The sequence below is a fragment of the Chelonoidis abingdonii genome, chromosome 2 (genome assembly GCF_003597395.2).
Source record: "Chelonoidis abingdonii isolate Lonesome George chromosome 2, CheloAbing_2.0, whole genome shotgun sequence".
In the NCBI taxonomy this organism is placed as follows: domain Eukaryota; kingdom Metazoa; phylum Chordata; order Testudines; family Testudinidae; genus Chelonoidis; species Chelonoidis abingdonii.
Window position 1 is genome coordinate 178,559,658 of NC_133770.1, and position 14,804 is coordinate 178,574,461.

At 39.2% G+C, this 14,804-nt stretch overlaps 1 protein-coding gene across 3 annotated transcripts in view; it reads right to left on the bottom strand.

Annotated features, from left to right (window-relative positions):
- Positions 1 to 370: 370 nt before the first annotated feature.
- Positions 371 to 14,804, bottom strand: part of RPP40 (ribonuclease P/MRP subunit p40) — a 45,478-nt gene continuing 31,044 nt past the window's right edge. For all 3 annotated transcript variants that reach the window (XM_032787247.2, XM_075062832.1, XM_032787244.2), the window contains 7 exons: positions 10,330 to 10,474; positions 7,463 to 7,531; positions 5,805 to 5,900; positions 4,250 to 4,375; positions 2,359 to 2,557; positions 1,946 to 2,080; positions 371 to 786 (listed from right to left, as the gene is read on the bottom strand). In XM_032787247.2, the coding sequence (XP_032643138.1) occupies positions 588 to 786; positions 1,946 to 2,080; positions 2,359 to 2,557; positions 4,250 to 4,375; positions 5,805 to 5,900; positions 7,463 to 7,531; positions 10,330 to 10,474 (969 nt within the window). In that variant the 3' untranslated portion in view covers positions 371 to 587. The remainder of the gene's footprint in view (positions 787 to 1,945; positions 2,081 to 2,358; positions 2,558 to 4,249; positions 4,376 to 5,804; positions 5,901 to 7,462; positions 7,532 to 10,329; positions 10,475 to 14,804) is intronic.

Genomic DNA, 14,804 nt, shown 5'->3' on the forward strand with positions numbered 1-14,804 from the left:
ACAGGTGAAAGTTGAAATGTGGCATGGCCTAGTCCTAAACAAAGACTTATAACGCAGGGTCATGGTAGACTTATCCAACAACTGCAGCAGTTTTCACACATGCATAACAAAATAAAACATCCAATAAAGCTTCTGTCAAGTGAGCCAGCCATATTCAATATTTATAGGAGCTAAGAACTTTCCCAGACTGCAGCCCCCTTGCTTTGGCTTTAATTTCTTTCTGTGTTGGAAGGTGGAATTTCTGTTCCTGGTATCTGAACAGTGGAAGGTGTGCCGTTTGTTGGGTTTTTTTTTTAACACAAAAGGCCATGATTTAGAAAACTATTTATCATTTTGTCAAGATTACACATTTGTAGAATATGTAACAAGATTTCTAAGGAACAGATGTTTCACTTTTTATTAAAAATAGATATGACAAAAATACACATTCCAGTAAAACAAGACTTTTCCAGTTGTCATGTGGAAGCAATAAGATGCTAACATGATCTATATACATAGATCCTTTCAATGGCTAATTAATTGTCTGATATTTTTGTAAGCACATCTCAGATAATTCTTTTTAAGAAACTTTCCTACAGGCAGAACTTTTAAGGTGGGCAATCATCATTTGCTCCAACAGCCATTTGAAGCCAATAGTCCAGGTTCCTAAAAACAACAAAATTGTACAAGTTCTCTCCTCCCTTTTGGAAACCATGTTCACTTTCTCTCCAGGAAACAGGGCTGTCTGCAAAGCCATGCACGGTTAAGGTCACCCACTGAGCCAATTTCGGTTCATCAAAATAGCAACTGGAAAAGAAAAATACGTTAAACTGCTAATTAGAACGGAACAATAAATGATGTTGAAGTACACCAGAATGGAATTAGAGACCCAACTACTTAACTGAAATGTATAACTAAGGAGTTAAAAATCACTCTTGGGTTTACTGAAATGTAGGACACCCAGTAGTGTAATGAGTATCTTATCTGAAAACAAATGTGTTTTATATGAGAAATTCCAACTGCTGTCACATCATTTTAGAAGGTACATATGGAGAGCACAAAGGGTTGTAGTTTTCCTCCTGAGGCACTAGCATTCCTTCAAACCCTTAATATTGTCTTAAATTAAAATATTTATGAGACTGCTCAGTTTAAATATTTTAATGTTAACCGTTTATGTAAAACTGAACGAAAAACAAAAAAAAGTGGCATCAAATGGCATTTCACAATGCAGAACTTCACCCCTGAAGATTTATATTGTATTATGTACTTTGACACATGTAACTGAGCTGTACTTTAATTAGAAATACTTGTTTTTTTAAATAAAACCAGCTTTTCTGAGCAGCCTCTGGCAGCCACCATCTTGCAGGGAACTGGTATTATTTGTGCCTGGGATAAGAGAACAATCCAATGTCAGAGTGGAAGACATATGGAAAGAAAATCTGGCGAACGGACTCTTTTCGTGGATTAGTACTGCGGCCATCAGGAGGGAACCAGACTACAAATCAAACTGATATTAATAAAGGTCAGGCATTGTCCAGTGGCCTTAAGACTGGGAGCCAGAACATCTCTGTTTTAATCAAAGCTCAGTGTGACTTGCTTTAGGAGTTGAAAATTTGGCTGTGAGTTGTCCAATATGACATACAGTGCACCTGATTTTCAAAAATGCTGAGCTCCCACAGCTGCCATAACTTCAACGAGAGTTGTGGCTGCTTAATACTAAAAAAACAACAAGACTAGAATATCTCAAAGTTGGGTCCCCCAAAGCTGAGCTATTCAAAATCAGTTGTCACTGTTGATAACTTTGGCCTTAACCTCTTTGCTTCAGTTTCCCTGTATGTAAATTGGGGATGATATCCTTTACTTACCTCGGTGGGGTGCTGAAGATTAATCTTTGTAAAACACTTTGACAGGGAAAAGTATTAAAATTGTAAATATGTTATAATAATGTACCTCTGATGGCCCTTACCATAGCTGTTCCAATAACTGAATTATCTTCTCTGGGAGTATAAAGCCAGTGATTGTGCACAAATAGGCTTGCTCCACTACTGTGCTGGGCTGAGGACAGCAATAGGTTGATAAGAAGCTAAATGACTTGTTGTCTCTGAAAACAGAAATAATCTGGATGAAGTACACTGCTAATTTTCTACACCAACGCTACCATTTTCAGAGTTGTGCATCAACTATGAAGCACCTAAATACATATTTAGGCCTCTAAATAAATAGTCTGTTTTTCAGAAGTGCTGAGGAGCGTCAAAAATCAAGTCACTTATTTAACGTACCTAAAGACTGAAGTGCCTACTGTCAGGCATCAAAGGTAGAAAATTATGGCTTATGTTTTTTTTTAAAATATTTAAGATCAAGGCAAGTTCAGATACTTACAAACCAACTTTGTTGCAAACGGCACCTAGCCATTCAAACAGTTCCTGTGCACTGCATGACTCTTCCAGCTTTCCTTGCAGTTCATTACTGTGGAACACTGGACACTGCAAATTTCTTAATGTGCTGAATGTTGTTTTTGGCTGATGGGCTTGTATTTGGTTTTTGGAAAAGTATGACATCAGTGTTGATCCTTCTGCACCTAACAACACAGATCACAAAAAGTTGTTATAAAACTGCAACAACAAAGGAACACTGAGTATCAAACTAAACTGAAACCTTTACATGCATCTGTAAAGGAAAGATGTGTGAGATGCCCTATATGATGAACTGAAATTAAAACTGCTTACATGCTATTTATCTACCTGCGCCAGAGCCCTAGATTTTTTATCTGCTCCTCTTTTCTTGGAAATGAAGTACAGTTTCAGATCCAGCAGGCTCTACAGAGAAACCTTATTGAGCCATATTTGTATAGTTCAATTTGTCATTAGCAACAGTTAAGGCAAAATAAAAATTAAACTCATGTGTTACAGAACATCTTCAAGGATGAATGTTTGTTTAATGTTTCCAAATAAATAGCCATAGGAAAGGAAAAATTATGCTTTTCCACTTGTTCTTTCTCTATAAGAATGCAAGTGGAGAATCTGATCATCCCACTGAAACATTAAACAGATTTGGAGGCTTAGATGACAGTTTATTACAAATAGTACATGATCACCTGAATATAGTTTATCACTAACATTATGTTTTGAGTCTGTCTTCTTTTCTCCCACACCATCTCTTCAAGATATATTAACAGACTCAAAAGCAAGATATCCAGTTGGTAAAAAGCAATTTTTATAGTGTTCCTGCCTACACTTTGAGGTCCTTGAATGAAAGGAGAAAAACAATACTAAGTCTCCTTCTGAAAAAGACAGTGGCAGGCTGTTTCTGAAGAGATGTTCTATATAGGCCGCCAACAAGAGAGTTTGTACTCTGGATGTCAGAGGAACAGCATAGAGCTGCTTGAAAAATGGCCACTTTTCCCCATGGAAAATTTCAATTTTTCAGCAAAATTTCAAAACAAAATATATTTATGTGGAAAACCAAAATATTTTGACTTGGAAATACTGCTGCAGTGCCTTGTGCTCTCATTCTCCTCTATAGGCCAGGCTTCCTGGTTGATGTTGGACAACTTCTATAATGTACCACAGTTTCCCCTTTTGGAGAGGGGAGACAGTGGATCATGGCAGATGAAGCCAGGCCAAGGAGCCTGGCCTATAGAGGAAAATGGGGACATGAGGCAAACAAATTACATCTCCCATGAGGCACCACTGCAGTACTTCCAAATCAAAATGTTTTGGTTTTTGATTAAAAGAAAAAAAAACTGTCAAAAAATAGTTTCAATGGACATTTTTTAATCAGCCTTACCAAAGGACCAATAGCAGGCCATACAGCGGTTGTACATTAATTTCAAAATCAAACAGCAACTGCAGTTTTCTTCCTGACCAATTTTACTTCATGTCACTGCACCTTTGAGGTGCCATCAACAAGAGTTTGTTCTGCAAGTAACAAAATGCCACTATATTACAAGTTTACAACCCAAATAAGAATGATATCTAATTATTGGTGTATGCGGTGTTGTTGGTCCCAGGATATTAGAGAGACAACTTCGGTGAGGTAATATCTTTTACTGGACCAACTTCCGTTGGTGAGACAGACAAGCTTTCTAGCTTACATAGAACTCTTCACACAGCCCAGACCTGAGGAAGAGCTCTTTGTAAGCTCAAAAGCTTGTCTCTCTCACCAGCAGAAGTTGGTTCAATAAAAAAGATATAACCTCACCCATCTAATTTTATGTCATCCATAGTTAATATTCTAATATTCTTCTAATATTACAGTTCATTCTTATTACCTGTGTTATGCCAGGACAGCAGGAAGTCAAATTCTAAAGGTTTCTTCTCTTTCAAGGCCCAAAGCACTCTTTTATGTTTCTTACTATCAGGATCAAAGGCTGAGTCAGTCAAGTCAATGGTAACAACTGTGAAAGATGAAAGAGCAAATTTTACTCAACAGAGCTCAGCTTTAATATTCAGATTCTATAAGAATTATCAGAGAACTAAAAGACGTTGTCAACTACTTTTTATGGATACACTTTGTTTTTCCTCTTAAGTTAACCCTCCATGCCTTGTAGCACTCTTTCAAAATCTTAGTCATATAGCTGTTGCTCTCCATTTTGCACATGAAAATTGCTCTCTCTTTATTCTGATGTAGAAGATGTTACAACTGCTGCCTTTTGTTAACTTCTCTGCTTGTGTCTCAGCTTCACTGTGCAGAAATCAAGGGAAAGTTGTGGGATTTTGTTTGGTGGTTTGTTTGTTTTTTTGGTTTGTTTTTTTAAGGTTAACTGCTTTCTAAAAACCAGCAATGAGCAGCTCACTTTTGTGAGGGAAATGAGAAAAGGGGGGCTGTCATGCCAAAATAGTGGCTTTAAAAAAATACTGGCAACAGACCATTGGCATGTAAGAAAAAAGCTACAGCTTACAGTACCAGCAAAAGCCATACTTATGGCTTAGCACTGTTTCCATTATGAGCCTGTTTCCCACACCCATTGGTCCCAGTTCAAAGATGAATTTAAAAAAAAAAACTGAATAAGTTTTATTGAGCCATTTTTAAGTTTGATGAATTAGCATTATTTCCTATTTTGCTACCAGTTGTTTTTATGCAGATAACTTAAAACCAACAGCACTCCGGAAGTTCATCTTTGCTTGTAATTAGCTTTCAATATGTACAGCCCTTCTAGGTTTGTGTGGGGAGGATATGACCTAAGAGAGTTAGTGACTTGTAAAAAATCAGTCATAAGCATGTCCACAGGATATCTGCTAAGAACTGCAAATTTTCTTTACAGTGTGCAAGGCATGGAGGCTACTGAAAGGACAATTTGCCTGAGAAAGATTTTAAGTGTCACAAACCCACAGAACAAAATCCAATCTCTCTCTCTCAACAAAAGGGGTCTCTCAAATGTAGTTTTTTTTCTTTGCAGTTTCTGCAGCATTCTACAAGGTGTAAGCTTTCGTTTTAAAAAAAAAGATTAAGGTTTTTCTTTTTCTGCTGTGAAGATACAGAGATTGCAGACAGAGCATAAAATGCAAAAATGCTCACATCCTACATTATTGCAATAAAAGGGATATGTAATAAAAATAAATCAAGAAATGCAGAAATTAAGTTCTTACAATATCAACAAAATATTAAATATATATGTTCTATTTGTGCTTTTCTTGTTACTTGTGTAGTTTACATATTTCTCTCAATATGTGTATGGTGGTGTGTACATAGGGAGAGAACATCCGAGAGATTAACCAAATTTAGAGGAATCAAAGCTTAAACTCAGATAGTTTGGTGTCCTATTAAGAACCTTTATAGTTAGATATTACTATTAGAATAGGTGCTGTTAGAATAACAATACTTACTATATCTCATGACTTTTTTACCAGAATATTGAGATGGGCGACCTTGTAGTCCAAGCTCCTCATACGTGTCCTTGTCTACTGATATAATTAGTTTTCCTATGAACAGAAAGGATTGTTGTTAGTAGTAGTTATCTCTTCCATAGCTCCCTTTTAAGTCTTTGAGAGTCTCATGCTGCATAAAGTTAAACCTGGATCACTAGGTGTTAGTAATGTAATCCAGGCTTCTTCAATTCTAGTTAAATGGATCACAAAGAGTTATCCTGGAAAATCTTAACAGTAGATTATTGTTGGTTGTCAAAATATGTCTTATGAATTAGCATGGGTGAACCCTAAATAACATAATTCCTGAGTTGTGCAATTACCCTGTGTAACTTTGCCATGTTACTTCTGTCACCCACATCTTCCCTCCTCCCAGCTATTCCCTAGTGTTTGTTATATTCATTTGTTGAATCTGTGTTAGGCCCTGATTCTGCAAACACTCGCATATGCTTGAAGCTGTTGCTGTGCTTAAACTTATTGACTTCAATGGGCCTACTCAGGTGAGTGAAGTTAAGCACATACTTAAGTGTCTGAAGGTTTGCAGCTTAGATTGAAAACACTTCAGTGCATTCAAAGCACCATCCTTTGCCGCTGTACAGCATTTAGCACAATGGAGCCCTTGATCCTGACTGGGGTCTTTGGACACTACCACAAAATAATAATGTTGAGGGTCAAAAAGGACTGAACTGTGATATCACCCAGTGCCTAAATCATGGACTCCAGAATGGCTGTGAATATTATTTTGAAACATTTACACATTGCTAGCATCCAGAGACCACAATCAGGATCAGATTTCCATTGGGTTAGTGGCTGTATATACATACAAAAGATGATATCCCTGCTGCAAAGAGCTTACATGAAGAATTTCAGTTTACTTGTGCTCTGCCAAACGCTTGCTTTTTTTTTTTTTTGCGCACAACTGGGTTATGACAATTAGCAAATGAGACCAAAAATAAAAGGATATGAAAAGATTTACATTTTTACTGTAATTGATGTAATATGTATTGTATAATATGTTGAAATCTCAAGATGTTTGGAAAACAGTGAAACAAAACAAAGCTCTCCATTACTCTCATATGTGAAATGCTTAATTCTACTTTGAGAGAAGTATTACTCAGTACTTTTAAGTACTAAATATTTCATCATAGTATTTTGAGAAATATACTAAAACCACCTGATCCATATTTTTTAAGGGGGCAGCGTCAACTTAAAATGGTTTTGATTTTAGAGTTTGTAAGAAGCAGCCTTTAATAAAGTTTCAGACCAACAGAAAAGCTTGTTTTTTTAATTTCAATGAAAACAGTTTTTACACAAACATTCCTCTACAACATTAGCAACCCAAGGTTTGCAGCACTGACCATTTGAAATAAGTAAAAGTAAAATTGACTTAATTGAGTTTACTGTCCATGATGTAAGAAATTAAATAAATTGCACGAATGAACAAAGAGTAACTTTCATTTTTGTAATATTTCACTTTAATAATTACTAGTAAGTATAGGTAAAGAAATGTACTCATGGTTTTTCCAGTTGATGGTACCCCTTTCAAAAACCCAAGTAAAAACAAAACAATCAAAGGCATTAGTCAATGTCTGTGTATAATGAATAGTACGAATTCATACCACTTGGTAGTAGAGCAGCAGCATTATCTTGATCAATTTTTGTGTTGTATGTTAGAGCATAGCATGAACCTTTAACACAAAGGAACAGTAAAATCTGAGGTTATACAGTTCTCAAAAAATATACTGCCAATATTTAAGTTAGACTCATCTCAAGATAAATAAATCAGTCAGCTGCTGTTTAGATTCTGCTTGATTTCTGCACTTCAAAGCAACTAGCCTTCTCCCACTATGGTACTTTCATGTTGCCTCTACAAATTTGATAATGATATTTTCAGGGTTTTATAACCCAGACGAAATTCATTCCAGGCCCAAAACTGAAACACTTTATTTCACCCTGGAAGTGACTCTTTTCACCAAATTAGAATAAAATTTGGTCCAACCATTTTTCAGATATTGAGTCACATTGAAAAATAAAGAGAACAATGTTGTTATTGTGGACCTTTTTTCCCAGTCATATCCCACAACCACCTTCATCTTCTATAATCAAGAGCCCAGTCCTGTAATCTTGGCATTGAGTGGTCCCATTGCTTGAATAGGAACTGTTGACACTAGTACTATTCAAGAGAATAAGAGCAGCAAGAAAGAGGATCCTAAATTTAGTAAGTAATTAATCCCTGATGGAGGGACAACTACTTTCCTTTTAAATCAGCTCATTTGAAAAAATGCTTTGCTCCATGATTGAGTCCTCAGTTATAGGGAACTTTTTGGCATCAACAAAGTGGTGGATGTCCCTGGATGTCTGCCACCAACATGCCTTTTCTTCAGAGTGTTAAATATCAAAGGCAGGAGACAGGTTGTTCCATCTTTGATGTTCAAGATGGAAGAAGGACCAGAGGGAGAAACCATTTCTATGTGCAGATTTACATGCCCTCTTTGGAACGTGCAGATTTTATTCATAATTACTATCTCTATAGTGACATTTAACGAAAGACCCAAAACTTTCACAAGATGATTACGAACTATATGGAGAAGAATCACGTCACTAATATCTGAAATGCAGTTACCTCTAGGCTGGAAGACAGCTGTGATTAAACAATAACAGCAACATATCACTACAGTTCAGGACATAAAGCAAAGCATAAATCACACTCAACTGAAAGTGCAAGAATTCAAGTAGGCAGACTGTAATTACTCAAATGGGTACTGAGCTAGAGCACCAGGGCTAACCTTCCTTCATTCCATTCCTATAAAGAATGCCACAGGCCTTACACATATTCACCTATTGCTATTCCTGATAGGTCAGGAGATCACAAACCTTAATAAGGCTTTTGATTCTAACATTTTGCTTCTCCCTTTCACCCATGTACAAACACACTTCAATGTCTGATGTACCTTAGTGCAGTGGTTTTCAAACTTTTTTTCTGGGGACCCAGTTGAAGAAAATTGTTGATGCTCGCAACCCAGGGCAGGGGGTTGGGGCACAGGAAGGGATCAGGGCTCAGGGCTGGGGGTGCAGGCTCTGGGGTAGGGCTGGGCACCAGGGCTGGGGCATTGGGTTGGGGCACAGGCTTACCTCCAGCAGCTCCCAGTCAGCAGCATAGCTGAGGTGCAGAGGCAGGCTTCCCACCTGTCTTGGCACCGTGGACTGTGCTGTGCCCCAGAAGCAGCCAGCAACAAGTCTGGCTTCTAGGCAGAGGCATGCAAGTGGCTTTGCGCGATTCTCACCCACAGGCACCTATCCCTCCCTTCCCCCTCAGCTACCATTGGCCAGTTTCTGGCCAATGGGAGTATGGAGCCGGTGCTCGGGGTTGGGGTAGCATGCAGAACCCCGTGGCCCCCCCCGCCTAGAAGATGAACCCGCTGCTGGCTGCTTCTGGGGCGCAGTGCGGTGTCGGAAAAGGTAGGCACTAGCATGCCTTAGCTGGGAAGCACCACTGACGAGAATTTTAATGGCTGTCAGCAGTGCTGACCACAGCAAGGCGACCCAGTGCCTTACATGCCGTGACCCAGTACTGGGTCGCAACCCACAGTTTGAAAAACACTCCCATAGTGTATGTCTACACTACAAAAAAAGGTGTGTTCTTAACTTGGATTAGTTACCCTGTGGTAGCTAACTTGTGCTAAAATATCAGTGAAGATATAGCACTTGGCTTTTAAATTTGGTTAGCAGTTAGGCTCCTCTTCCTATAGATTTTAATTTGAGCCGCTAACCTGAGTAAAAGCCAAACTGCTGTGTCTTCATTGCTATTTTCACACAAATTAGCTATTGCAGTTGGCTAATCCAAGTTAAAAACACCTTTTTTTGCACTGTAGACACACCCTAAATAACTGTTACCTCAAGCCCTGTAGTGCTAGAATCCAAAGAACATCATTCTGAAATCTTGGAATTATTGCTTTCAAATGTTTAATGCCTTGCTCTCTAGCTAGTGGTTTATGAGATCATTCCTGTTAAGAATTATGTGGGGAAAGCTGTTGTAAAGGTAAACGTTGTCAGGAGCAGCATATATTTTCAGGCATTTGTCTAAGAACTCTAACGAGGAAGAGAATAAACTGATCTGAGTGTACTACAGGATTCTCTTTGTTTAGTTTTCCCAGCCTTAAAAAAATAAGGAAATTCAATTTTTTTTAAAAAACAAACAAACCCAGTGACCTTGCTCTCTCCCCACATTTTCTGTCCATCCTCCACCATTTCTTCTACCACTAACCTTTCTCCTCTGCACTATAACAGGTACAATAGCCTATTTACCAGGGAGCAGAGAGAATAGTGATGCAGGCTTCTCTGTTTCTTCTTCTCTTCCAAATGCCAAGAATGTCACAGTACAACAAACTCATAGGGAAAAAAAAGCACTTTTTACTATTCCAGGAAGCACTGGCAAGACATTTGGTTTAATTCATATTCATTGTATGTATTTTTAGCTCCCCCTTACCTTTCTTCACAAATGTGTTGATAAATTCATGCGTAACCAATTCATGAAGGGATAAATTCTTCACCAAATAATACTCTCCAATGTCTGTGATAACACTTTTCAGTGCTTCTGGAAGAATTCCACATTCAGGAATCAAAAATGACACCTATTCAGACCATATTTGTAATGCAAATTAGATCTTACATATAAACATAGATAATAGAAATTACAAAACAGGGCTGAAAAAAATGAACAAGCAAACAAGAATTCAGTTCCTCAAAGACATCAGCATATAAAATTAAAGAGCTAAAAGTATCTGTAGATGGGTGAGTGCCCCAAATAGCAAGAGGCAAATTCAGCACATAACTAATTTTAAGCTAGCCCTACCCCAGATGCCCTTGAGTTTCACAATTACCAAACCTTATTGTTAGGACTCAGTTCTATATTTTGCCAAGTTCATACACAGTACAGTGCCATTGAAAGCACTACAGAAAGGGATACTATTGCGCAGCATGGTTTTGAAAAGGGCATGGTTTTAAGACAAAATAAAGGCTTGTTTAAAAACTGTTCTGAATGCTTTTTAACTCTCCTATTTGGGGCATTTACCATATAATGGGTTAAATCTGTCCTTAGTTATGCCCATGCATGAAATGAAATCAGAGTAGGATTTGGTCCATTTTTAAAACGAATACATTCCATGGTGCAACACACAGATTTACACACACACCCTCCCGCCCCCAAAATAAAGTCTGCTTGATCCATAAAAACTCAGATGAGATTAGGTACATTCAATGTAGTTTGGCTATTCTCCCAAATTCAAGCAGATTAGGGCCTAATGTGTTTCTTATGAAAATGAACTAGGCAGACTCTCAATGCTACACAAGACAACCAAAGGAGGAGGTGCTGCTGCAGCTGTCTTCCTTGTGACCGGAGTTAGAGCACTCACAGGATGAGGGAGACCCAGATTCAAAATTCCCCCTCCTACCAGGATTTAACAGGGGTTTCCCACTTCTCAGGCAAATGCTTTAACCACTGAGCTATAGGATAATCTGATACAGCGCTTCCTCAATCTCTCATGCTGAAGCTATTTCACTGCAGCTAAATGACAGAGTCAATGGAGCAGGGGGATTGGATGCTGGGTCTTCCACCTCCTGGGTGAGTGCTCTAACCACTGGGCTAAAAGTTATAACCAAACACTAGATTTTGAATAGGATCCGATCTGGTAAGCCGCCTCTGAGCACACCTACTGGATTAAGCGCCACCAGCAAGTTAGGCAGGTGAACACCTATCTTCCCCCATTCATAAATTGCTCTGGAGCTTAGGCAGGAGACAGGATTCCAGATAGTTAGAGCAAAGCAGCAGTGCACAGGCCCAGAGGCAGAAACGTAAGTAGCTATGAATTTTTTCCCTGAAAATTTAGGTGCTGAGTGAGATTAGATGCCTACATAGTTGGCTGGAGTTTTGTGAATTGCATTCGAGCCTAAAACTGGAACTTAGGTGCCAAAGTCTGATGTTTAGGGGTCTACATACCTTTGTGCATCTAGTCCTCAGCTACTAAGGTGATGAACATAGTATAAGAACCCATATAGAACAGAATATAGAGGAGCAGGGAATAGACTGAGTCTGACATGGCAGCGCTGAGCTGCCCTTCGGAAGAGAGTGAGATAGACCTTGTTGACAATAACACAAAAGTAGTGGTTTGGAAAAGGAAAGGGGTGAGACTTGGGAGACGTGTATTCTTGAGAATTCCTGAGCCTCAGTTAAATGTTTTATCCATTAATTTTCTAATCAGGGTGTGATGCTTCTGTTGGGGTACCCAGAACTATATGTCACCACGTTGTTACCCCCTCTCAGACCCAGCAAGTGAGAGCTTTGCTGCTGCTAAGTAACGTGTCAGAGGCCTGGCACACCAGCTTTTCTTCTTCACCAGCAAACGCTACAGGATTCTGCCAGTCCAAAAATGGCTTTGCATGTAATAACCAGTGAACCCCAATTCCCAAGTTCCACAGAGACATCTCTTTGCTGTATCCAGTCCCTCTCACTGGACACTCCCAGAAATTATCAAGTTTGCTGCCTACAAAAAAGACTGCATGCATATTAGTCTGTTACGTCAGCTGAAGATTCACTCTCCAGTTTAATACACAGCACTGACATGGTTTTGTAATAAAACAAAAATAAGTTAACAAAGAATAAATTTAAGTGATAATAAATAAGAATAAAAAAAAATCAGGTATGGTTACAAGTGAAACAAAACAAAACTAAATATGCTTTCTTGTGGCAAACTTAATTTCAGAAAGTTCCCTTTTCCAAGCAGGTTTCTCACCTGTAGTCGCTTTCCAGCTACTGTTGCCTTCTAGGCCAAGAGAGCTTTCACAGGCTTGGAGGACACTGAACCCTAAGTTCCCTCAGTGACAGATGACTCAAATCTCTCTTTGTTCCCTTTATATTACCCCAAAGTTCATTGTATCTGTTTCAAGAGCCAGGAAGGTACAGACTCCATCCCCCATTGTGATCATCTCCCCACTTGCTAGTTTGATGGCTTTGTTTACCTTATATGTAAATATATTTTTCATTGTCCTCTGTGATCAAGCTGGCCAGACAATAAAAACATACTCCTTGGTCCAGGGCAGGCTGGGCTTTATGTGCTGCCTGCCAAACAAACATATTTTCAGCACACATTTCTAACTCTTTGTACAGACCCTGTACATATATCATGCAATGATTTTCAGGACCAGCATGTTAACAGTTTGCATAGGATACTTTACACAACACCATTTAGATACAGATTATGACCACAGTATGTTGGGGCAATGAGAGTGTCAGGCCTGATGTGACTTACGGTATGTTGTGCTCTCTGCTAGTTGGCACTGAGGGTCGCACAGGGGTCTGTGGTGACAAGGGAGGGGACAGAGTGGATTTGGGGTTTTCAGCAACATTCAGATGGTTTAACTGCGGTTACTAAACTTTGCCAGAAAAGCAAGCGATCATTTAATTTTGCAGCCAAACCAGAGGAGGCTTAGTAAACTCAGCTACAACTTGCTTACTTGCTGCTGCAAAATGCAACTCAATTTGATTCTAAGAGAGAAGCTCTCTCTTTCCAATCTTTTGTTACAAATGTTTGCATACAATCTTGGGCCTCCTTCCAGAAAATGCTCTATGTGATCAATGGGGTCCACTCCCAAGGAGTCACTTGTAGGATTGGTACCTTTAATCTTCAGACACAATTCTGCACCCTTACACCCACATGGAGCTTCACTGGATTTCAATGGGGTTCTGGCTGTGTGCAGCAGTTTGCAGGATCTGGGCTTTAGGTACTGCTGCAGCCAGGAAGATTAATTTACAAGAATAACTTGCATGCTAATTGAAACATGAGTCTAAAAACTATACTGTGATCCTAAGAGGCACTCAGTGCCAATGGCAGAGGGCTCACTGTTCTGTAACTCCTATCAGGCCTGACATAAAGAACGGCCATACCAGGTCAGACCAAAGATCCATCTAACCCAGTATCCTGTCTTCCAACAGTGGCCAATGTCAGATGCTTAAGAGGGAATGAACAGGTAATCATCAAGCAATCGATCCCATTGCCCATTCCCAGCTTCAGGCAAACAGAGGATTGAGACAACATTCCTGTCCATCCAGGCTAATAGCCACTGATGAATCTATCTTCTACGAACTTATCTAGTTCCTTTTTGAACCTTGTTATAGTCTTGGCCTTCACAACATCCTCTGGCAAGGAGTTCCACAGTTTTACTGTGCGTTGTGTGAAGAAATATCTCCCTTTTTTTGTTTTAAACCTGCTGCCTCTTAATGTCATTTGGTGACCCCTAGTTCTTGTGTTATGAGGAGTAAATAACACTTCCTTATTTACTTTGTCCACGCCAGTCATTCTTTTATAGACCTCTATCGTTTCCCCCCTTAGTTATCTCTTTTCCAAGCTGAAAAGTCCCAGTCTTTTTAATCTCTCCTCCTATGGAAGCTGTTCCATACCCCTAATAATTTTTGTTAACCTTCTCCAATTCCAATATACCAATTCCAATGACACACTCATAACATCTACCACATTGCTGTTATGTTATTTTCTGCAGGATGTTGTGTGAAGTATCAAGTGAAAGCTGGTGACACGCTAGTCATTAATATAATTGCATGATGATGCATGGATGCAGTATAAAGAGTTATGCATGTGTGCTGGAAATATGTTTCTACAATAAGTTCTGGGGGCAGATCTGATCAACTCCTATCAAGCCTGACATAAAGAACAGCCATACTGGGTCAGACCAAAGATCCATCTAGCCCAGTATCTTGTCTTCTGACAGTGGCCAATGCCAGGTGCCTGTGTCTAATGTACACTGAGCTCAGGTATGCCAGAGACAATGGACCTTTCATCTGCATCTGAGGTAAATACCAGTTATCAAGAGGATGAGGCAACAGCATGGCATCAGCATACCACAGGACACCTCCTAATCTGAACCGCAGGGAGTCAGCCTGACTCTTGGGAC